General features: G+C 36.8%; 2 protein-coding genes, 1 long non-coding RNA gene and 1 pseudogene across 8 annotated transcripts in view; 3 read left to right on the plus strand and 1 right to left on the minus strand.

The window, feature by feature from the left end:
• CHUK (component of inhibitor of nuclear factor kappa B kinase complex) overlaps positions 1–17,445 on the plus strand; it is a 33,231-nt gene extending 15,786 nt beyond the window's left edge. Inside the window, exons 12-22 of one of the 4 annotated variants that reach the window (XR_005654702.1) lie at positions 2,428–2,551; positions 2,943–3,094; positions 5,061–5,122; positions 6,068–6,177; positions 6,837–6,886; positions 12,190–12,286; positions 12,584–12,731; positions 13,293–13,429; positions 14,013–14,247; positions 15,431–15,530; positions 16,259–17,445. Coding sequence is in view for 3 of the 4 variants with exons in the window: in XM_039871509.1 (XP_039727443.1) it covers positions 2,428–2,551; positions 2,943–3,094; positions 5,061–5,122; positions 6,068–6,177; positions 6,837–6,886; positions 12,190–12,286; positions 12,584–12,731; positions 13,293–13,429; positions 15,431–15,530; positions 16,259–16,288 (1,010 nt within the window). In the remaining variant the exon portion in view is untranslated. The remainder of the gene's footprint in view (positions 1–2,427; positions 2,552–2,942; positions 3,095–5,060; positions 5,123–6,067; positions 6,178–6,836; positions 6,887–12,189; positions 12,287–12,583; positions 12,732–13,292; positions 13,430–14,012; positions 14,248–15,430; positions 15,531–16,258) is intronic. The other 3 variants (XM_039871509.1, XM_039871510.1, XM_039871511.1) reach the window with 3 other exon arrangements.
• LOC120610184 (uncharacterized) lies at positions 3,377–3,488 on the plus strand (annotated as a pseudogene).
• On the minus strand, positions 13,258–19,850 carry LOC120609209 (uncharacterized). The gene is made up of 2 exons (XR_005654703.1): positions 19,754–19,850; positions 13,258–13,456 (listed from the first exon to the last, which is right to left on the minus strand). It is a non-coding gene; the product is annotated as an uncharacterized LOC120609209 (long non-coding RNA).
• ERLIN1 (ER lipid raft associated 1) overlaps positions 19,848–25,109 on the plus strand; it is a 32,160-nt gene continuing 26,898 nt past the window's right edge. For 2 of the 3 annotated variants that reach the window (XM_039871517.1, XM_039871520.1), the window contains exons 1-3: positions 19,848–19,959; positions 20,273–20,396; positions 22,116–22,197. In XM_039871517.1, the coding sequence (XP_039727451.1) occupies positions 20,284–20,396; positions 22,116–22,197 (195 nt within the window). In that variant the 5' untranslated portion in view covers positions 19,848–19,959; positions 20,273–20,283. Of the gene's footprint in view, positions 20,018–20,272; positions 20,397–22,115; positions 22,198–25,109 lie in introns of all 3 variants that reach the window. The other variant, XM_039871518.1, reaches the window with a different exon arrangement.

Here is a 25,109-nt window from a genome sequence, read left to right on the forward strand (position 1 = left end):
GGTGAAAAATGAATTTCTATAGTTTGGAAGGTGAAAAGGTAGGTTTTAAATCAGCACCACCAGTTCCCTCATTTGGGAGACTTACTTTCCTGAGGATAGGCCTCTCACAGATGGAAGCATGAATCTTTGTTATTAATTAAGCCTACTTCTTACTTGTTCCTTCATTATTTAAGCATGTTCAAAAATTTCATTTTATCCTACGAATATAGCTTAATGTTTAAACGTTTTCATTTATCCTGTGAGAATTATTTTTTTCTTTTGAAGAAGTGGTCAATTTCTGTCTACCCCAAACCAAAATCAAGCACAAAATTGTAAAATCAAGAACAAAATTGGGCATAAGGGCTTAAATTATGTAATCATTCCTTTTCGTTTTTATTAGTTTTTTTTTTTAGAACAGTTTTATATGTACAGAAAAAATGAGCAGATAGTACAGAATTCTCATAATATTCCCCTCCCTCACACATACAGTTTTCCCTGTTGTTAAGATCTTATATTAGTATGGTACATTTTGTTACAATTAATGAACCAATGTATCAGTATTAACTAAAGTCCATACTTTATTCAGATTTCCTTATCAGGTGTCCTTTTTTCTGTTCCAGGATCTTATTCAGGATACCACATTGCATTTAGTTGTCATGTCTCCTTAGGCTCCTCTTGGCTGTTTCTCAGACATTCCTTGTTTTTGATGACCTTGGCAGTTTTGAGAAATACTGGTCAAGTATTTTATAGGATGCCCCTTTGTTACAATTTGTCTGATTTTTTTCCCCTCATAATTAAACTAGGATTATGGGTTTTTGAGAGAAAGTAAAGTGGCTTTTATCACATTACTTAAAGGGTACATACTGTCAACATGATTTATGGCCCTTGGTGTTGACCTTGATCACTTGGCTGAAGTAGTGTTTGTCAGGTTTCTCCACTATAAAGTTTAGTCTTTTAATCCCCTTTCCATACTGTACTCTTTGGAAGGAAGTCATTATGCAGAACCCACACTTAAGGAATAGGGAGTTATGTTCCCCTCCCTTTAAGGTGGAGTACCTACATAATTTATTAGGAATTCTTCTGTATGCTAGATTTGTCTTTTCTTTCTCATTTATTAATTTACTCAATAATTTATTATATCAATATAGATTCATGGATATTAGACTTTGGATTATAATTCAATACTAATTTATTTTGTTGTTTAAATTGTTGCAACTTTGGCTATTAGGAGCTCTTTCAGTTGGCTTCCTATGCCCCTTTTACTTGTCTCATCAATGAGAGTTTTCTTCTTTTAGTATTTTCTTACTTCCTGGCACTACAGTGTGCCTCAGACCCATCTTGTGTATTTCCTGCCCCAGTCCTAGAAGTTGCCATTTTTCCAAAGAGCCCTAGTTCTTTTAGTTGGAGAACAATACTAGAAACCAAGATCTGGACACTATGTGTATTTCTTACTACTGGAGTATCATTTCTTAGGCCCTTTCAGACTTTAATTTGTGTGTGTGTGTGTGTGCGTGTGCGCGTGTGCGTGTATATGTTTGTGTATTTAGATCAGGCTTCCCTCCCAGACTTTTAAAAGGTTTTTCGTTTGTTTGTTTGTTTTCGTTTTTTGGTGTATTGTAGGACGCCTCAGGAGTAAGTGTGGGTATATAAGTATATAAAAATAGAAGAAAGGTTAATGAGGCTGTTAATAATTATAGGGGAGGCAAAAATTTTTCCAGTTACATTATTTTTTTTGAAGTTTGCTTCAGATAATGTTTTCTCAATATGAACCCTAGTAGCAACCTCTCTTTGAAGGTTTTCATTAGAAAAGAATATAGGATGACTCTCACTCTTAGAGAATTTCATAATGTTAACATGGAATTTCATCATGTTAACATGTAATTTCATTGAACTTAATATACATACCTGCTGTTATTTTAGAAGCATTCCCTTTACCAAAAAAAGGGCAAGAGATAATCATAAGTAGATAATTTCATAAGTCTGGCATTGAAGAAAGTATATCTTATGAAACTGCAATTTCCCTGTATGTGTTCCTGAAGCTGTGTTGGTAGTCCAGCAGATGCAATTTATCATTCAGAGGCAGGAAAGACTGTGGCAGATTGTGGAGGAGATGGGACCTGATTTAGAACTTTAAAAAAATTTGGAATTTATACTAGTGGAGAGGAAAAAGAGTATGCCAGGTTGGAGAAAAACAAGAAAAGAGAGAGACCGGGATAATTGCAAGCTTTGTGATTATGTAGTGATTATGTCTTATCATTTTTATTCTCCCCCTCTCTGGAACAGGGCTCATGTACTGTGTTCAGTAAATGTATATGGAACTGAAGGAAATAGTAACAAGTGTTTTTCTAGCATCTATGGGAATTATATTTGTATGGGCAGGAAATCACAAAGAATCTTTACAGTCTTAAAAAATAACTCATCTCCTTTTTCCTGTCTTCTTACATGTAGTACAGGATAGCAAAATACAGCTTCCAATTATACAGCTGCGTAAAGTATGGGCTGAAGCAGTGCACTATGTATCTGGGCTAAAAGAAGACTACAGCAGGCTCTTTCAGGGACAAAGAGCAGCAATGTAAGCAGATTCTGTTGTTTATAGGGGCAATGTCATGTGCTTTAATGCTTAATAATCAATCTTGCCAGTTATCAATCAGTGTTCATATAATGCTAAAATATTGGGCCAATTTGGAATGTAATGTTTTGATCAGACTATTAGAATTCTTACTAATGGTCTGAAACCCTCTAATTTCAATAGCTTGAGAGTAGTTCTTGAGCAGAATGTCCTAATATAAAGAAGATTGTTTTATCATAGAATGTCATAGGCAGGAAGTCTTTAGAGACTAGATTCTAGAGATCAGCTATTTCTCATAGACTGATAATAGAAACTTAGCCTTTGAGCTTATAGCAATTTAAGTTTTTAAATTTTGTCTATTGTTTATGATTTTTTTTTTTCGATTATGGTTTAGGTTAAGTCTTCTTAGATATAATACTAACTTGACAAAAATGAAGAACACTCTGATCTCAGCATCTCAGCAACTGAAAGCTAAACTGGAGTTTTTTCACAAAAGCATTCAGCTTGACTTGGAAAGATACAGTGAGCAGATGACTTATGGGATATGTAAGTGTTTGGGTAATGTATTTGAAAGAAGTGTCTAGTGTCTTGAAGCCATATGCTATTTTGCCTTCTTGCTTCATAGCCAGTTGTTTCTCTTACATTTACATTAGAACAAGAAAAAAAGTACCTCAATCATTATAAGTCATGTTTTGAATGTTAGCTTGTTTTAAACTTTTAATTGAGTAGCTTTATGTTTGTTCGTTTAGCTCCAGAAAAATATAAAAGTAATTTTAAAACTTGTGTTTTTCAAACTTCATTTTTAAAATAGATACAAAATTATATTGGGTCTACGGCCATGCCACCCTGAACAAGCCCGATCCCGTCTGAAGCTAAGCAGGGTCGGGCCTGGTTGGTACTTGGATGGGAGACCACCTAGGAAGACTAGGTACTGTAGGCATAAAAAAATAAAAAATAAGGGATTGTAAGCTGACAAGGTCCTTGCAATCTGTGAGGTCAATCAAAGGTTGCCTTGCCTTTAAAAAAAAATCAAATTGAGATGACTTCTTAGCCAGGGAACTCTTAAACTACTTATCTTTCTATAAATAATTGTAGGTTTTTTTCCAAACCACCTACTCAGTAGTTTCACTTTTTTATTGTACACAGCCTCCATATTTCCAGTATTTGACTTTAAGCTTATCTACCTTCAGATGTGCTAAGGAAATGTAAAAAGCAGAGTTAAAATCAAATAAACTGAAGAGGTCACCACTAGCATTTCTGGTTCTTTGTTTTGTTTTTCTTCGTGAGACAAATTCTTTTTTGGGAAACAAATCCTGTTCGTATACTTGTCTTGAATAAAGTAGGTGTATCTCAATAAATGATCAACAGTGTCCAGTTGGGTAAGTTTACCCACTAGAGCTGATTCTATGATTGATGTTTTATTTTTAGTTGTGTATTATGGGTATTCTGGTGCATGGCAGAACATTATAATTATTTTACCAAATTGTCTTTGACTTGTCAGTTGTATATTTTATATGACTATTAAAAAAGAATGAGGTAGACCTATGCATACTGATATTAAAAGATCACCTGGATCTTTAATGGCAGTGATTTTTTTGATTTTGTTTATAATTTTTATTTTTCAACTAGAGTTGACATTCAGTATTATTTTATATTAGTTTCAAGTGTACAGCATAGTGGTTAGACATTTATATAATTTACGAAGTGATCTCCCCAATTAGTTCTAGTAGGCAGTGATGTTTTTAAGTTAGGAAAAAAAGTGAAGAAAGAAAAGTATGTGTAGATGTTCTCATTTGTGAGGGAAAAAGGTATGTGTCTATATAATAAATGACTAAAAATACTATCTTTTAGGATGGAGGATAAAGGGGAGGAAGGAAAGAATCTTTTTATATCCTTTTATAATGTTTGTTTTTTTAAAAAAAAATCATGTTCATGTATTATTTTTAAATTTATTTTTTTTTTATCAAAGAGAAATCATCTGTATTAGTATTGTAGTAACAAATTACTATAAGCCAAATGACTTAAAGCAATAGAAATTTATCATCTTACAGGTACAGAGGTTAAAAGTCCAAAATCGAAGTGTTGGTATGGCCATGCTCCCTCTGAAACCTGTGGAGAATAATCCATTTTTGCTTTTTCCTGGCTTCTTGGTGGTTTACCCAGCAGTCCTAGGTACTCCTTGGCTTGCAGCATAGCTCTTTAGTCTCTGCCTCTGTGGTCAAATGGAGCTCTCCCTTCATAGGTGTCTCTCTATTCTTTCAAGGACAATAGTCATACTGGATTAAAGATCCACCCTACTCCAGGATGATCTCATCTTAATTTAGCTAATTATATGTGCAGTGACCCCATTTCCAAATAAGGGCACATTCTAATGGGCTGAGTTAGGACTTCAACATACCATTGAGGGGACAACTCAAACTATAACATGGTTTTTGATGCTGATATGGGTAGGTTAGTAATTAAAGCTATGGTTATTTCTGAGATAACCAATTAAGACTTTTTTTTTTTTTAGCCTCAGAAAAAATGTTAAAAGCATGGAAAGAAATGGAAGAAAAGGCTATCCATTATGCTGAGGTAAAATCACTGAGTTTATTTTGTCTGTTTATTAATTTTTGAAGTCTCCTTTAGAAACTTTAGTTTCGGTATATATTTTTCACATCATTCCTGAATATCAGATAAATATCTAGTAGATGTTTTGTGTATGTAGAGGGAAATACTATAGTGAATAAAAACAAGGGCTTTGGGCAAATGAAACTAAACTGAAGCCTCAATGAGCTTCACTTTCCATATTGTATTAGTAAGGTTATACAGATTAAATGAGAATAAACAGTAAGTGGTAGTTTTCGTTGTTATTTTTGACTGGTTTGGAAAGGATGGCTGCAGATCCTGGTTTACTTGGGACAGTCCACTTATACCTGTCTTGCCATAATTATCAATAATACTCCCTTTTACTCTTAAAATTATACAGATTTGTACAATAAATTATATGGTCACTCGGTATAGATCATTCTCTACGTGGCATATTTCCTTCCTTGCCAACGGTGCATCTCTCCATGGTCCCACTAAATTGTTGCTCTCCTTGAGGCCAGTACCTACCCTGAGGACATGAGTAGGGCAGTTGGTATCCTAGGGTGGGAAATCCAGTGTCCTTATCTTTCTGTATCCTTATTCAAGGCAGTCAGGAACAAGAGGTAAATCATAGAACTGAGATGCAATGGTTTTGATGGCCGCTTTTTCTCTGTCTTATGAGTGACACTTCTATCCGTTTGCTTCTTAGGAGGAAAAACAAATGCTAGCAGTTTATTGTAGTCAGAAGAGAAAAGAGAAGCATAGGAATAAGTATGTTCTCGTGTAAAAGATTAAGTGTGAGAATCTGAGAGACAAAAAGGCTTGAACAAAATCAGTTTCATATTAACTTATTTAGTTCTCTTAGGGTAGCAACAAGTCATTCTTTGTCTGAGTTCTCTGTGTTGTGTGGTGGTGAGTCTGTCATTTCTTTTGTGTTTCATCATATTTTAGGTGGGTGTCATTGGATACCTGGAGGATCAGATCATGTCTTTGCACACTGAAATCATGGAGCTTCAGAAGAGCCCCTATGGAAGACGTCAGGGAGACTCGATGGAATCTCTGTAAGGATGTGTTCATGTCGTTGGTGTTGGTGTCTATATAATTTTTTTTGTAGCAGGTTGCTCTTTCTGTGTACATCTGGCAAATTAAGCCTATATGTGGTTATGTTCTATAGTTCTCCTTTCTGCAAATATGTTGGCATTATATTTAAAAAGGAATTTTTTTCTTAGTCACCAGAAATTTTAGAAATAACTCTTTGGGTTGACCTTTGCTATATTAATCACAGCTTTTTTTCATGTAAGTGTTAAAAATTTTTTCGTAAGTATTCTAAGTTACAAACTATTTCCTTACTTACCATACTTCTGGTCCAAGGTATTGTCTATTAAATGCCCTAAACGAGATTAAGTTCCTAAATGTTTGGATTAAAAACTTCAGATTTTTTTCTCTAATAACAAGCCATAATTTTTGCCCATTTAAGTGTTTCTGGTGCAAGGATGTTGTATATGTGGTGGTAGACCACAGCAGATTAGAAGTGTATTAAGTTTTGCGTTGTAAAATCTTGCTTATTACTCAGTGAAATTCTCTATAATATTCATTGGCAATATGCACTTGCTTTAAAATGGATCATTACTCTATTCAAATAATATCATTCCTTCCAATTGTGTATTATCATAGTCATTAAATGATCTTCACATACAGAAGCATGTTTTCTCTTTCATAGGGAACAACGTGCCATCAATCTATATAAGCAGTTAAAGCATAGACCTTCAGGTAAGACATTTTTATCACAGTACACAAAGGCATGTTTGGAAATGATCCCTAGCTTAACAAATCTAGGGGATTAGATTTTAAATAAGCTGCAGAATAGATTCCAGTTTTGGTATTTCCATTGAGATGTTTCTGGTACAATAGCTTTTAGTTTGTCAGAATTTAAGAGATTAGGAAGGCAAAGTAACAAGAAAATTGAGGTGGAAAATTTTTTAAAGTGAAAGGAAGGAATAAAAGAGAAAAAAGGAACTCAAAAGAGAGGGGAAGAGGAAGCAAGAAAATATGTGGGAAGATGGAAAAAATAAGTGCTGCTTAAGATTAGAGAGGTTGAGAAGAAGTTAATGCTGCAGGTTCAGGTGTGGAATGGTCAGAGGGAAGGCCCATGTGTGAGGCCAAAGCAGTTCACCTTGAAAATGCCTTCATCTGCATCTGGTCACTAAATGCTTATTTCACTGGCAAAACAATTCCTTTTGAACATCTGCTGAGTACAAAGTATGGTCTGCTGGAAAGAGCACTGGATTGGAAATTGGAAGCATTGAATTCTAGATTGGGCACTTTACTGACTAAGTGACTTCAGGCAGATTACTTAATCTTCATTTCCCTTCCCTCTTCTACAAAATGGGGTTGAAACCTTGCTTTCCTAACTCGATGAGTGTGGCAATGTATTTGAGAGGATGTTTGTGAAAATGCTTTGGAAACTACAAAGTATTATGTACCTGCAGGGTATTATTCTTCAGTTAAAAAACTGATTTGTTTTGAAGGATTAGAGAAGAAATAAAAAGTGAAGTCTGTGCCCTAATTTGCTATATACCTAAATTGTAAAACAAAACAAAACATGACTTTTTATACTTTAAAATTTACAAAAATATTCAAATGTACATGTGAAATTATATTGAACAAATAACATGATCTCCTCTACATAATTTTTATTGTAGTGGAATTTGTTTAATTTCTACAGACATTTAGGAAGCACATATAAGACCGAGGGTGAGGGATAGTTACAGGAGGTGTCCTGTAGTAGACGACATCTGAGATGAGCCTTAAAGAGTAAGTAGCAATAGCTAGGTGAAAGGAGGTGAGCTCTTGTATATCCAAGTGTAACAGGTGAAGACATGCATGTGTAGCGCTTAGCATGTTTGAAGAAATGCAATGTAACTGGATTGTAGAGTTTTAAGAGGAGAGGGAGGTGTGGTTGGATCATAAAGAATCTGGTATATCATGATAATGAGTTTGGATTTCATCCTGATGACAAAGAGAAACCCTAAAAAGTTTTAAGCAAGAGAATGGCTTGATCAGATTAGCATTTTAGAAATACTGCTCTGGTAGCATTGTGGACAGTGGATTAAACTGTGGCTAGGACAGAGACAGGGGCATTAATTATGAAGTTTTTGAAATAATCATAGCTCAGGGGCGGGGGAGGAGCATGAGCCAGAGCAGAGAGCCTGAACTGTGGCAGTGGGGTGAAGAGAATCATAAGGGCAAGAGAAATATTTAGGAGGTAGAACTGATAGTGTTGGGTGATGGATTGATTATGAGTGGTTGGAGCAGCTGGGTGCTGGCTAGGGCATTTGGGTGCCTGGTAAGACCACTCACCATAATAGGAATTATAGGAAGGATGACAGACTTAATGGGAAAAGAAGATGAATTCATTTTTGTACATGTTCTTTTTTTTTTCATTTTTGTCCATGTTGATGTTAGGTGTCAGTGAAACATTGAAGTAGAAATATCTAATAAACAGTATTAGATATGTATATATGTACAGAAGTTCTCAGTGTCATCGGTGGATTCTGCTACTTGAAGCGAAACAACGTATAACAAAACTAATTTTACCATAAACATTGATACAAACAGGAGTTAAGTTCCTATGGCATCTCATAAATGTTATAGTGAAATGACATCGAATGAAATGACATTATTAGAGTACTGCTGTATATATGTACATGTATATATAAACACACTACATATATACACATGTACATGCATATATATAAATATACATATATATGTATATGGATTTAATAAAGAAGTCTGGGCTAGATATTTAGCTATTTTGAGAGTAATTAGCCATAGGAATAAAGTGATCATCCTGAAAAAGTAGGTTGAGTAAGAAAGCCAAGAATGGAATCCTAAGGAATATCAACATTCGAGAAATGACCAGAAGCAGAAGAGCCTTCAAAGAAAATTGAGAAATGCCAGAATATGTAGAGGGAATGATATTATAGGAACAGAATAGAGAGAGTTTCAAGAAGAAAGTAATCAGTTGATTAAAATGCTACAGAGAGGTGTGGGTAATGAAAATGAAAATATTCAATGGACTAAGCAGTTTGGGCATCATCGGTGATCTTGACAAAATATAATGGACTTTTGAGAACAGAAACCAGATTGTAGTGGCTAAGGAGGCAGAGGAACAGAAGGAAATGGAGAAGTCAGTCTAGTCCAACAGTTCTCAAGGTGTGGCTCATGAACCCTTGAGTCATTGAGGTCAAAACTGTCTTCATAATACTAAGATATTATTTGCCTTTTTCAAAATGTTGACATTTTCACTGATGCTGCAAAAACATTGGTGGGTAAATAGCTTGCACCTTACTTAGCATGAATCAAGGCACTAGCACCAAACTATGCTAGAAATCATTACACTTTTCACCACCATGCAGTTAATAATTTTTAAAATATGCCAGTTTCATTTAAAAGTGTTTTTGATAAAGCAGTAAAAATTTTATTTAAATCTCAACCTTTGAGTACATGTCTTTTTAATAATGTGTGAGAAATGGGAAATACTCATCAAGTGCTCCTGCTACGTACTGAAGTATGATGAGTGCCTTAAGAAAAACCACTTCAGCCATTGTTTACATTGCTTTTTTGACTGGCTTCTTTAAGGAACACCATTTTTACTTGAAAAAATGACTGTCAGACAAACTATGGTTATTCAGATTTGGGTATGTGGCAGGTATTTCTCAAAAATCAATGAAGCATGCCTGTCACTTTAAGGGGGAAAAAAAACAGTATTAGTTGTCAATGATAGAATTGCATGTGTCAAGCAAAAAATTAGAGTTTAGGAAAATGTATCCATCAACTGAAATTTGTCAGCTTGTCAATACTCAAAGACTTTTCTGATGAGATTGGTGATGATATTAAAATGATTTGCAAAAATGTAAAAAATGCCAGTTTTATCATTAAATTTTTTTTTGTTTTGAGAAATAGTTATTTTTAATAAAAATGTTATTAGTTAATGAGTTTGTCCTTTTTTTTTTTTAAGTGAATAAATGTTTTTAAATTTCTCAGTTTAATTCCTGAAAAACACTTCAGAGTTCTAAGAATTTTTGAGGATAAAGAGGTCCTGAGACCAAAAGTTTGAGAACTTCTTATCTAAGCTATTCTTTTCAGAAGTTTGGCTGTTAAGGAAAGAAGAGAGGTGAGCAGCTAAGAGGAGACATAGAATCAAGGGAGATCAGTTTTCAGAAGGAAGACTTGAGTGCATTTATGTGCTTGGGGCCAAAAACCTGTGAAGAGGGAGGTTCCTGAACACACTTGAGAGGCTGACTCCAGGGAACAGTGGGAGGGATTAGGCTTGCTGCCACTGATGTTAGAGTGAGGATGAGTCTGGATACAGACACTTTTGTGGGTGTAGGGGTTGGAAGGTGAGGGTCTTAATGCTTTATGGCCTCCTATCTTAAAGAAGTGGGGTTAACTGTTAACAGAAGAGGTCATGACCTCAAAGATTTTTGAAAAGCTGGTACGTGCAATGGAAGATGTTGTTGACCCAGAACATTTAACAATCCAGAGTAGAAGTGAAAACCTGTGAATTAGTTGACAATCGAGGGAATGTTAGTATAATTTTTTGTTGGTAGTAATTAGTAGCTTGGATACAGGAACTGATAAGAGCAGATGGTTAGACTGATCCAGGATTAGGATTTTACTGATAGTATGAGACGATAAAAAAGTTGAAGATACTGGCAAAAGTGGTAGAAGCAATAGAGTTGTGATTAGAGTAAAATATTAAAATTTAAGATTTCAAATAGAGAAGTATAAATCTTTTTTTTTCTTTTAATTGGTATTCATTACTCCCAGTCTTCTGGCCAATTAATTAGATATTGCAGATGAAGATATACAGAATTCCATCCATTGACTCAGTGAACTTAACTTTCCACAGTCAGTGATAGCATTTGTTTGGATTATTTTTTATAAAATCTTCAGTAACCACGTGAGCACATCAGCATACATAGGGCCCAGAAATAAAAGTGCTATCCAGATAGTTTCTTCGAGTGACAAAACTATTTAGTTGTAACAAGTTTTGTCTATCGTTGGGCTTTTATAATCACTTGATATATGGTCTCTGGTGTTTTTCCTAGCTTAGAGTTGACTTGAGACTCATGTTCAGCTGAAAATGGTAAAAACCACCTTTCTTCATTCTCTGTGTTGGAGAAGGTTAACGTTCTGAGGTCTTCGACCATCTGAAAGAGCTTGTTATATGGGAAAGCTGTTGAGCCTGGTCTGTGGGATTAAGGAGGGAGTGCTCTTTAGAGAGGAACCTTTTTGGAGCCTCCATATCTAGCTGTTGGTGAAGGAGACACAGAGAGATGTGTGGAGAATAAAGATGAACTATGGGGAGGTCTTTGCAGTGATAACAAAAGGACACTGAACTTCTTTAAAACCTCTTTTGGTACTCTTTTCATAGTAAAATGTGGATAACAACAGTAGCCATCTCAAAGGACTCCTGTGAGGGTTAAATGACAAAATTATAAGTAGGTAATAGTAAATAATAATATTTTTGTATTTGAGATTATTGTCTAAGGATATACCATCATGATCCATGAGCAGCCTTCCAATTCTTAAGAACTTAGCCATTTTCTGAAATATAACAATACTAGTTTTTTGTTCGTTTGTTTTTGAGGTAACATCTCATAAAAACTGTAGAGCTCACTGTGGCCACACAACCATCCCATTTGAGGACATTTGTCATCTGCCAGTTTGCTTTAAGATGTCATACTACCCTCAAACTGAACTTTCAGGATGTATAGGTCCTTTTATTAGTATATCACATTCGGCCTAAGTTGGTCATATATATATATATACATATATATATATATATATATACACACACACACACATATACACATACAAATATATTTTGCTTTTAGATATGTATTTATAGATAATCTTAAAATCTTTTGGCTTAATCCAGTTTTGAATTTAAATGGAGATGTTATTAATTAAAAGTAGTTTAAGATTTTTAGAAATTTGTTGTTTAGAGGCTGATATGTCCATGCATAAGAGAGGTTATGCCCACTGATTGAGATCTTTTCTAGATCACTCCTACAGCGACAGCACAGAGATGGTGAAGATCATTGTGCATACTGTGCAGAGTCAGGACCGAGTTCTCAAGGAGCTGTTTGGTCATCTGAGGTAGAAAAATATTGTTTTATTTCCTACTGAAAAGCCAGGGCACTTTTATCATCTTCCTTTTCAAAGTGTAATACCCCTTTTTGATAAATATACTAGACTCAGGAAGAGTTCTGGGTCTGGTACCTTGGGTGGCTTTATCATAGCTGTGTGCATTTAGGTGTCCTGTTTGTGTGCTTGGCTTTGGAGATCAGTCATTAAATCTGATGTGATTGTGGTTCATTTCTCCAGCTGGGTTTGGGGTATGGTGCAGAGTCTTGGGGGATGTGTAAGTGTCTGACACTGATTTCCTCTCTCTAGCAAGTTGTTGGGCTGTAAGCAGAAGATTATCGATCTACTGCCCATGGTGGAAATGGCCCTCAGTAACATCAAGGAAGCTGACAACACTGTCATGTTTATGCAGGGAAAGAGGCAGAAAGAAATATGGCATCTCCTTAAAATTGCCTGTGTAAGTAACTTTTAATGAATTCATTAATGTGACATTGATTTGCTGTTATTCCCTGTGAAAGGGGTTTTTATCAGCATGATCTGGGTCCTCCTGAAGACCTGTATATTTTGTGTTGGGTTGATGCTTGTGTTCTTTGCTTGGTGTCTGACTAGCAGTTCAGATGCAGGACTTCATGATCACCCTTCATTTTCCATTATCTTTTCTTTTCTAGTCTCCTGTTTTTATACTCTTCCCAGCCTTACATCACTGTGGTATCCCAACCCAATTTGGGGTAGATGTGCCTGACTAGTTAATAAAACCAACACTTTGTTCAACTGCGTCTCTTTTTCCTCCAACTAAAGTGCAATTAAATAGGTATCTACATTTGGCTTTAGTCAATGAAGAAAGGGGCCAGGGACAGGATAGTTAGTATTTGTATGCAAAGGTTGCGGTAGTTCTGTACAGAAAGACTCTGGTTGTGCATATAAGCAATGATAGAAATGTAAGTCTTAGGAATATGGTAGGAAATTGTTTGAATCAGTGGAGGTACTAGCCTATAATCTTATTTTTATTTTCCTTCAGACACAGAGTTCAGCCCGGTCCCTTGTAGGATCCAGTCTAGAAGGTGCAGTGACTACCCCTCAGGCATCAGCATGGCTGCCCCCAACTTCAGCAGAACGTGAAAATCCTCTGTCATGCGTGGTAACTCCTCAAGATGGGTGGGTTCACTTTGTAACAATAGATAGCTGTGTTTTCAAGAGCAGTGGTAGGAATGAGGCAGTAGAACATAGTGGTTAAGGCAATCTTCAGTGCTGTGTAGACCAGGGTTCAGTCCTACTGTCCCTTTGTAATAAATAACCTTGTGCAACTAATTTGACTTTCACTGTTCACATTTGCTCACCTGTAAAATGGGAACTGCTGTGAAAATTCCGTTAGACAATGTATGTAAAGCACTGGGAAGTAAATATTCAGCAGATGTTACTTATTGTTAGCTCAATCCAAGTCCTAAGTTCTGTTATTGGTTCATCAGTTCTTTTACCCAAACTTTATTCCTTTCTTAATCATTTATCTCTGAAAAGTTATGCTGTCTTTTTGCATTGATTATTTTGGGGTCCTTGATCATCCCTCCAATAAATTGTTGAGTTTAATATATTTTAAAACTTAGTATTTCTAATGTCTAATTTTCAATGCCTTAAATCAGTTTCGCAAATAAGAACTGAAGTTTAAAGCCTTACATTTCTTTTAAGTCCTAACTCTTCTGCTAAAAGCCGACTGACTATCCATTTCTGTTATTTTTCTCAGCATAAGATGTGCCGTATCCAGAGCCAGTGGCTCTTTGCTAGCTTGTGTATTGTTGCTTTTCTCACAACTCATGGAGACCTCTACAGCACCAGCATTTCCTCGAAGCTCTGCCCATAATTAGTTTTGCAGAAGTGCAGCCATGTTACATCACTGCTCAGGAGGTCATGCAGTTGCACATTCTGCACTCTGCTTTTATGAGAGAAAAGCACATGGCAGGAAGGCAGGCTGATATCAGGTATTTTAATTTTTTAAAGAAAGCAAGTTCTAGGGTATATCTTGGGGTCATTATAGATTTGGCCCAATGTAACACCACCACAGCTACAGCACAGGCTATAATTAATTATACAGACTTTAGGAAATATTCCATTAATCAGAGTTAAATAAAATTTAATACATTACTAACCTTTTTTGCTTTCATTAAAGGCTTTAGGTTTGTTAGGGGATGCTAATGGTTGCAAATGTCACTTCTATACAGGTAATTTCCAATCTGAGGTTGTGGTTGTTGGCAAAAGTGTATCCGACAAGAATTTTAAATACATTTCAGTAGTAATACATTATAAAGGAAATTGATTTCAGTTATTTGTACCAGTGGTACTTTACCATCAAGGATTGGGAACTGTTAGCCTCAGTTTTTCCATCTGTTGAATAAGAGCTGAATTAGAATCTAGTTCTAAGCTCATAGTGGCTATCATCCATGGCCTAGAACTGATTCTAGTAGGGACTCTGAGAGTAGGTAGAGGTGAGGACAGAGGTCATATGGAAGAGGAAAGCATGGAAGGCGGAAGCCAGAATCAGGATTTACTTCAAATATAAACTTTCAGGGATACTGCTTATTTCTGGGCAGCTCCCCTGTGACACTGTTTTCTTCTGCTGTCCTCAGGAAATCAGCTTGCTTGTTTCCTTTTTTGTTGCTGTCACCTGTAGTTTCCAACCAGAGTTCACCTTCCCTGATCTTTACAGGACAGATAGACCTTTGTATTTCCTCCCCTACCTTTGTGTCTCTGAAGTAAGCATGCTGATGTTCTTACTACTTGTAAGGAAAGAGAAATATTCCAAAAACAAAAAGAGATCTTTCACTTGTCTGTGCCACAGGGATCTTTTTTGGGGGGAGCGGGGCAGGGGTAGGATTGTATTAAGTGCCACTTGTGTTTCAGAGGAAAATCAAATTGGAGTTATAGTGGACTTCTTATCATTAGAATTGGGCAGAGGCAACACTTGGAATAATAAGCAGGACTGTGCCTCTGAGTGGGAATGACGAGGAAACTGAAGACTATAGGAATCAGCTGTATTGAAGTGCTGGGTTGCACAGTTACAGGAAAGGCAGTGATCATCCTGACCTTGAAGACCAAAAAGTAGGGGAAATTCATATGCCCCTTTGCTGAATTTGAAAAGGAAAGGCTTTGTTTTTCAACCCACAGAGAGACTTTGGCACAAATGATAGAAGAAAATTTGAACTGTCTTGGCCATTTAAGCACTATTATTCATGAAGCAAATGAAGAACAGAACAGTGGAATGATGGTGAGTTTTATATGGATATATGTTCTAGGCATGTTGGGTGCAAAGGTTTTAACTTCCCATGCTAACCTTACCTGGTGTTGGAGATGCATATGGGAAATAGAAGAACTCAGAGGAGAGAGCATTTGAGGAATATACTTGACCTCAAATTCCCATCTTCTCTTACTCATAGATATACTAGGATTGTATCATCAGTAATCTTCAATAGTGGCATTTTTGGTCAAATTAAAAGAATGGTGAGCTTTCTTTGAAATGTGATCACGGAAATTGAATGGTTTATGTCTTTTTGCTTAAGCAGTCAATTTTCTCCAATAAGATGGGGCAAGATTTATATTATAATTCAAATAAAGTCACTGCTGTATACAAGATGAATACTGTTAATATAGTTGTAATTAATAGAAGTATTTCTGTTAAGATTTAATTACTGATTTGTTAAAACTTGGAGAAACTACAATAAAATGTTTACAGAATTAACTTTTACTATATTTTGTTTCGATGTCAACTCTTTGTATTTCCTATTTGCTCGAAATATTTATGAAAACTCTTTGAAATATATTTTTAATTAGCAGAAAATAAGGCAAACTCTCTAATTGTAACTTATTTATACTTTTGATTTTTCAGCTTTTGTTTATAAAATGTCCAAACATATAGAAAACTTACAAAAATGAATACCCATAAACCTACCACTTATAGTCAACATCTAATTATAACTTTTTCATGCTTGATTTTAGAATCTCGATTGGAGTTGGTTAACAGAATGACTTGCCACTTATTCACTGTCCCCAAACGATCTATGGAAGTTGCTTCCATATTGGAAATATATTTTCTCCCATGAAACCATTCTTCAGATACCATTCAGTGGAAGAAATGGCTGTGATCAAAAACTACGCATGATTTTACAAGAGAAATGTTTTGACTTTGGGTAATTTTAACCTCTGTAACAGATAGAGTTTTATCTCAGTGGACTTGTTTAAATACTGTAGCTACTTAGGAGCACCACCGCAATCCAAAACTTAAAACTTGCTAAAACATTACTTATTTAACTGACTAAAAATACCTTTTAAAATTTAACTTTTGGGCATAAGACCAAAAGTTATACAGAGAAGAAACCTCAGCTAACATGTGTTCTAAGTAAAAGTTGTCTACCTGTTTCTGTGGGAGAGACTGCTTACAAGTAAAATTGTACTTTTTGAAGAATAAGCCCTACCTCCTTGTGTTGCACTCAGCAGTGCTCTTCCTGGCATCATAAGGAGTTGAGTCATCCCATTTTCAATTTTACTTACATTTGACAGTATCCCTTTCCTACAGAAGGGATTGTGCATCTGTGCCTTAAATACCAATCGATTGTCATAAATCGTAAGTGTGCTATGTGTATATGTATTTAAGATGTACATTTAGTAATATCGAAGAGAAGATGCCTGTTAATTTATAATGTATTGAAAGCTTATGTTTTTTCATTTGTAAAAATGGGTCATTTGTTTCAGGAACCTTTCATGTCTTATCATAAAGATTTATAAAGGTCTGCACACCTGAATCTGTAATTCCAAAAAGCTCTGAAAACAAGGTTTTTCATAAGTTTGGTGACAAAACTCATTTGCTTGCAAGTCTAACCTGAACTGACATTTGTTATCCCATTTAGTGTGAATATTCGTTTATTTTGCTGCAGAAATATTTGGTGGAGAGGGTGCTGCCACAGACTGTTGGGGTTTTCTGTAGTATAGTATATGCACTGACTTGTCTTTCTAAAACCTGAAAATTTCATAATTCTGAAACATCTGGCCCTAATAATTTCAGATAAAGGATGTGGATCTATATCACCTGTTAAGTAATTTAGAAAATATTGCTTTTTAAAAAAATGTGAAATGCTTTTGTATTATAGACAGTTTTTCACTTTGTGTATTAAATGATTTTTAAATTACTTTTTGACTCTTCATTAAAATCAGATGAATACAGTTGACCTTTGAAAAATGAGTTGGTTAGGGGTGTTGACTCCCATGCAATGGAAAATCCACATATAACTTTGACTCTACAGTTGGCTTTTTGCATCTGTGGATTCAACCAACCAAAATTGGGAATGCAAAAGTACCATTTTTGATCTGTGGAATCTGTGGACATGAAACCCGTGAATGAGAAGGTCTGACTGTATTTATTGAAAAAAGAAAAAACCAAAAACATGCATATAAGTGGACCCACACAGTTCAAACCTGTGTTGTTCAAGGGTCAACTGTAGTTGAATATGGTTTGGGAAAATGTGAAGGTTCCGTGAAATGGAATTGGAGCACGAAATAACACAATGGGCTCCCACTGTATTTTCCTTAGGAAATATACAGGACTTATAGTAAAGAGAGTATTAGGTAGCTTCTTTACGATAGTCTTCACCTGAGATGTCCTATCACCACTATCCATTTCTAAAATCCATGCTCATATCTTGCCCTATAAACTGATGTCTTAGTTACACCATCCTCATTTTTGTTAGTAGTGTCATTTTCCTAGTCATCTAAGTCTGAAACCTTGGGATTGTCTTCTAACTTTTTAGTCTTCTGATACTAACGTTTCTCTAAATATGGAAATTCAGATTCAGCTGTTAAAATAGGCAGTCTCTTGCTTCTCTAGTTCTAGGTTTTAATCAGTAAACATTTATTGGGTACCTGTTGTTTGGAAGATACTGAGCTAGATGGCTAGTTCAGAAACAGTTAACAGTACAGTAAGAATGCTTATCAGTAAGAGTCTCAACACTGCAAGCCATCCAAGCATTAGCATTATTGTTAAAGTGTTTTTTAAATGTTTGTGTATTTTCTAAATATCATTGTAATAACTGATAAAAGATCTGCAGGGTGGAGACATTTTTATGGTGTGTGGTTAGGGTGATGGACATCAGGGCAGCCTGAGCTACATGACATGGGCAGGTGGTGTGAGTCTGAAGAGATTATTATAGTGAGATCTCCTCAGACTTGCTTTTGATGCATGAGCTGACCACTATTTTCTGTTGGGTGACAACTTTTCAGAGTTGAATGGCAGTCGTGAATTATACACATTTCATTCTCTAATTCAAACAATATTATGAAAAACTAAGAATCCATCCTGAAAGAGGGGCTGGAATGAGTCATTTTTCATTCTTTTTGCTTTTTGCAAGTTAAAATAGCTAAGCTCTGCAAATATCATTTATCTGGATAATGATAAGGTCCCAGACATTCCTAGTAAGTGCACTTATTGAAGAGAGTCCAGAGTGGTCTGGGAGCGCTTGCTTTAATGAAGACGAATTGATTCTATTTACCCTTTGCTATTTCCACTGTTACTACCATTCTAACTTTGGGCCTGCAGTTTCCTAACCACTTGGTTCTCTGCCTCCAGTCTGTCTCGTCTCTAAGCCATTTTGCAGACTCACTGGCCGTAAAGCACTGTTTTCTCATTCTGTTCTGCCCAAGAGGTTACAGGACCCTTCAACCCTTGTGTACTCATCCACTTATGCTCCCGTTGCTAGCCTTTCAAGGCTTACAGAAAGCATACTGCCCAATCTACTCTAATACACTGCCCTTATTTCCCTTGTATTCATCCATCTCACTCCCTTCTCTACTCAACTGTGTCCCTTTTGTTTTTAGTAATATATGCACATAATGATAGTTTAAAAGAACAGAAGAATATACAGTGAAAAAGTCTGTCTCTTTTCATTCTCTGGCCATCCAATACCTGGTCCCTGCAGAAAAAGTATATTTGAGCCTTTCAGAATCTGGGCCTAGCCCACCATCCCACTCCTTTCCATCATACTTGCTTCAAGTAAGCTCAAATGCTCCCTATTTTTCGTTTTCCTGGAGGATGCCCATTCCTATTGCTTGGATGGCCCTCATAAAGCCCTCATTAGATCAGCAATTCTGATCCAACAAGTGCTCAGGAAAATACGTGATTTGTGAATATGCGGCTAGACTGAATATCTTCCTCTTCTGAACTTCCACTTCACTTGCAACAAGTCTGGTCGCTCCTGAATTCAGTGCAGAATCCATGACTGAAACACGTGCTTGCCACACAGAGTTCGGTATAAACCACAAAATGACAAACGGAACAGCTACCACAGTGAGTGAGGGAATGGCTCTCCGCACAAGAACAAATTGGCCAGTTCCTTGTCCTCAGAGGCCCTCTCTTTTCTCTGCATCCCTGCTTACTCCATATTGCCGACTTCTCTTCTCTTCCCGAGCGGGAAACCAGCAGTGCACGGAAAAGAGCACACGTACCTTCACGGGATAGTGAACGGTAGATATCTGGGAGAATTTTGTCCTGTTCGCTCCCCGTCCCTTTAGTCGCCCGGCGATCCCTGCGTCGGCTTGCGTGCCTGCGCAGCCGCAGTGCCGGGCGAGTGGGCGGGGCCGGTTGTTGGCGGCGGTTGGCGCGGCCCGGGAGCTGGCTGCACGTGCGGGCGGGGGCGATGCGTCACTGATCGGTGAGGCGCTGCGGAAGGGTGGGCGTCCCTCCGAACTCTACGGCTGGCCCCCTTCTCAGTTAGTGCCTTCTGTCCCGGGGAGCGGGGGTGTCACGACGCTTACCGAGCAGGGGCGGCCCATGGACCGCCTCCGGCGGAGGAGTTGGCGAGGGGAAAACGGGTTCTGCGAGGAGGAAAGAATGAGGGAAAAGGGGCACAGGACTCCCCGGCTCGGCCTGCGGGAGGGAGCCAGTTGTCTGGACGCAGAGGGTGGAAACTAGAGGGGGTAGGCCTGTCACTTACGGGGCGGGGGGTCCTTTCCTCCCTTATTCAGGAGGAACAAGGATGAATATGACTCAAGCCCGGGTTCTGGTCGCTGCAGTGGTGGGTCTCGTAGTTGTCGTTCTCTACGCTTCCATCCACAAGATCGAAGAAGGACATCTGGCTGTGTACTACAGGTGAGCAGCATGTGCAGTCAGTTAAGGTACTAGAGCAGGTAGAAAGAGGACTCCTGGAGTAGTGTCTTAGAAGTTGTTCCCTCTGTCGCGTCCAGGGGAGCCCACTCCAGTTGTAGGAAGCGATTTTCGTCCCAGCCCTAGGGAGCGTATGGGGGCCAAGGCAGGCTTTTGCAGAGCACCCTCAAGGTTTTGGACAGTTTCAATGCTATGTACATTTTGTGCAGAGGTTGAAAGTCTCTACAGTTATTCCTAGTAGACATTAAGCTCAATTATTTGTAGAAAAAATTAAGGAAGGCAGCAGTCACTCTACTTGTGACGGAAGAGTTGGATAAATCATTGTATTCCATACAACTTGTACAGGCTTTCAGTTTGCAGCTTTAGGTGCTATTTAGAAACTAGTCCTGTTTGTGATGGTTCTTTAGATTTTTTTCCCCTTTAAAAGCCCTTAGTGTCTGGTTTTGGCTTATAAGGTCAAAACATGATGACTATGACAATTGTTTATATCTCTCCCCTGGACCGCAAGAGATACAAACAGAACATTGATGGGTCACCCTCCTCCCATCTTATCCTTTCTTTTAAAGTTGAAGAAAGGAATGTGTTGCTTTCTAGTTGAGCTCTAAAAGCTTTTCCTTCAACATAGTACCACCTGTTCCTTTTGATACAGAGGACAATTTTGATAATGATGTATTTGAAAGGGCTTCAACTTTTTGCTTGTTTCCATCATCCCCTCCAAAGTAATATTTCTACTTTTAGATCCATCCTGAGTCTTAGAAACTGCCTTCCCTGTGAAATGCTAGTTTCAAATAACAATTTTGATGAAATGTTTTAGCAAATGGAGGTCTAGCATAAAAAAAAAGACAAATTAGTTCATATTTCCATCTAGTTCAGAATTGTCTTCCTGGTAGTGAAACCAAGGAAAGGACTTTTTAAGGTACGGCTTTCAAAGCATTAGGGATAGACTTCAAACAGTTCATCGTTTCTTAGTTTTTGTTATGAATTCTTTACAAAACTGTATTTTCAAGATAGAAAGCTAAGTACTGTGAAGTTACTCTTCACTCTTTAAAATAGGACTTCTTTTATATATTTGCCCCCAAATGCCTCCTTTTTGTAATTTCCAGAATTTGGTGAACAAGTCCACACTTATATCCTATCTATTTATAGGCTTATTCCTTCAGCCTTTATCTGTCCATGCTAATTTTTTGTTGTTTTTATAGACTTTATGTCCCCAGTACTTTAATTGCCTGGTAGGTAGATTAGAAGAATCTTGAGCCTCAGAAGTTTTCTCCTTCCTTGAAAGTTTGTGTTACCTTCTTTTTCAACCTCATGATTAAATATATTATGTTTTGAACTGGCTTGTGTTGTGTACAATCGAAGCATAGCAACTAAGAGCCATTAGAATTTTTTTTCAAAGTGTTTCTCATATGGTTAAAGACCAAGGAGAATCCTCTGTACCTGAGAGCAGTGCTGGAGACCCAGAGGTATGGTTGGCCAGGCTTATGAAACAAGGTGTAATGCTGGCAGTTTAATGTGATTTTTTTTTTTTCACCTTCTTAGCTCTGGCATTTATTTTAGGGACCAGCTGTTGTTCGTCATGAGTAATTCATATTAGTGAGGCTTTAATAAGTCAATAGCATGAGTAAGAGTGAATGTTGTAGCATTTTAAATTTGGAAAGATAATTTTTCTTTATAATCTTGTGAAATTGAAACATCTTTTTGCAGGGGAGGAGCGTTACTAACTAGCCCCAGTGGACCAGGCTATCATATCATGTTGCCTTTCATTACTACGTTCAGATCTGTGCAGGTGAGTGATTCCTAGGGAAGCCTCTACACTGGATAGACAGGTGTGGCAGGAACAGTTATCACATTTGTGGGTGGAGAAAAATTTCATTATCGCTTAAGCAAATGGTGGTATTTATTTAAATGCAGGCATTAAAGTTCAGAGTACAGTTGTGTCACAGCACAAGTTGTGATTTTGAATCACCTCACTCTCTTGAAGTATATTAGAAGTAAGAGCTAGGTAGCTTGAAAGAACTCACTTTTCCCATCTCTATAGTGATATGCAACAGGTTTTCTGTTAATGCTATCAAAATAAAAGCAGGACTTCAGAACACAGTTAGAAATACAAACCAGTGATTACTTGGTTTACAAGAGTGTTTGGTTTCCATAGAGGCAGGCTCTTGGACTACTGTTAACAGTGGATCTGAATTTTTATACACAGCTTTTTTGCCTCACATTTTTGTCTGGGACATTAAACACAATTTTATGTGAATGTTTTTAGTGAATGTTCTATTTTGATAGCCTTCCAGAGTATTTGAAATCATTCTGATCATTGAGAACAGTGTCTTGGCCATGGGAGACACTTAGTAAATATCTTTTGACATAAGATGACAAAACAAGATTAAATTGTGACTACTTTTGCATGCTCGGTGTGATCATGAATCTTTGGATTCAGAAGTGTGTTTACAATCTGCTGCTAATTTTTCAGGATTTAGGAAAATTTAATATATTTAATCTTGTAATTTAAGTCCAAGCTTCCTGCTAAGTGAGAGTTTTATTACGAATACATAAATCCTCCAGGTTTTCTTCCAATTCTCTTTTAGATGGCTTAGAGCAAGAATTGTGTCTGTTTAAATGAAATATGTTCTTCTGTTAGTCAGACTGATTTTCATAGTTTTCCCATTTTTATTTTATTCACTCTTACCTAGGTTCTTGCTGTCACTTCTTCTCTCCCCATCTCTCTTTCATTTTCTCCTGTCTAAATCTTGCCAGCCTTCTTAAGGCTCATTGCAAATCCCTCTTCTAATCAATAGCTCTTAAAGTCTGTATTGTAAATTTTGGCCTTTGGTCTTATTTCTTTTAATAATGTCGTCTTATATTGTTCTCTAAGTTTTTGTGTGTATTTTCTTTCCAGAAAGTCTCCAGAAGGCAGGGGTCATACCCCCCATTTATATTTCTGACCTTTCTACTTGTGAAAGCAGTATGGTGTAGTGAGTGTGGGGCCAGAAACTTGGAAACTTAGGTTCTGGCTCTGGCACCAATTAGTTACATGACTTTGCAAAAATCACTTAACTGCTTTAGACTTCAAGTTATTATTCTTTCATGAAAAAAGGGGTTTTAATTACATGACCTCACCAACAGCCCAAACAACCTATAATGATGTTATCAATGGCATTATCAGGCCCTTAGAAATGATGGGCTTTTTTAGATCTGTTCAAAGCCAGGCAAATATGTCTCTACGTTCTTGGAGTTTGGTATGTTGAGTTATACTAATGGAGAGATATATGTAACAAATGCAGTATACAGTACATGTGTACACACACACACACACACACACACACACACACACACATTAAGCTATCATACTCAACAAAATGGAGATGAAATCAGTAAAAAAATTTTCAGTGTAAACTAATATACTTTGCATTTACAAAAAAATTAAATGCTGGAGCCAGTGTGACTAAATAGGAATGTTCTCTTTTTTATATGTGAAACAGTAACATCTAGAAAAGAATTATATTAATAAAACCCTTTTAAGAAATTGTTCTTATATGAATGAGACATAAAATTATTTTTAGGAATTTTTGCAACTCATTAGAAGATGTAGCCTTCACTAATCCCTTCATCCACTCTATGTAGAACCTGTCACTATATTTATCATCACTCTAATCTCTCAACCCTAGAGTTACATTCTATTCTTTTCCCTCCTGGAATATTGTATGCAGTCACTTACTAAAGCCTTCCTCTGTTATGTCTTCTGTATTGACCGCTTTCAGTTTCCATGGCTTTCACTAAATCAGCCTAAATAAATTAATGCTTTAGCTTCCCAGCTGGTTTTCTTGCCTCTAGATGTGCTGGATAATGAGAACTGCACCACATATAAGCAAAGGAATTAAGGAAAAAACATGTTTTTGAAAGGCTTATTTTGAGGCTGTATATGAGGTGGACCAGGGAAAGCCCAAGCCCCCCAGCAAATATTCAGAGCACTTGACCTGAATTACCATGTTCTCAGAATTTCAACTTTCATCTATATCGCCCCTTCTGCTTCAGGCAAGCCAGTCTGCTTCCTGTCACCTGTACACACAGTTTGTCCTCAATTTTGAGTATTTGAATAGAATATTCATTGAACCTAAGATGTTTCTCTGCCTTATCTGTTCTTATTTCTTTCCCTCTAGACCTGGCGTATAAATACTTTAGCTCAGAGAGCTTTTCAAATGATTGTTTTACTCTCTGCCACTTAATGCCTAACAATTCAATTTATGCTCTGTTATTTTATATCTGGTATGGATTGCTTTATAAGAATTTTATTTCCTGTGTTGGAATGTGAGCACTTTGGGAACAGGGACCATGCTTCCTTTTTCCTTTGTATTCCATGAAGTCATATGTTGCCGTGTGCTTAATAAGGTGTAGTATGTCTAGAACACACTCATTAGGTGCTCACTTATTGGAGGTCTTAGAGAGAAGTAGAAAGTCATTCTGGATCCGACAAAGGTGTGATGGGGGCAAAGTAATTACGTACCAGATCGTTGGTTCCCTATGAGAAAGCAGTGGTCGTGGTGGCACCTCTGTTAAAAAGGAAATCCAACAGATAATTTGAGATCAGTAGGGTTTAAACTAAAATATTGACTAATTTTAGAGGAAAAAGTTGCTGTTGAATTCAAGGGTACCTTTGAATTGTAGACTAGTCGTATGCATATAATAGTTATCTTTTACCTT

The sequence above is a fragment of the Pteropus medius genome, unplaced genomic scaffold, assembly GCF_902729225.1.
Source record: "Pteropus medius unplaced genomic scaffold, Ma_sr-lr_union100, whole genome shotgun sequence".
In the NCBI taxonomy this organism is placed as follows: domain Eukaryota; kingdom Metazoa; phylum Chordata; class Mammalia; order Chiroptera; family Pteropodidae; genus Pteropus; species Pteropus medius.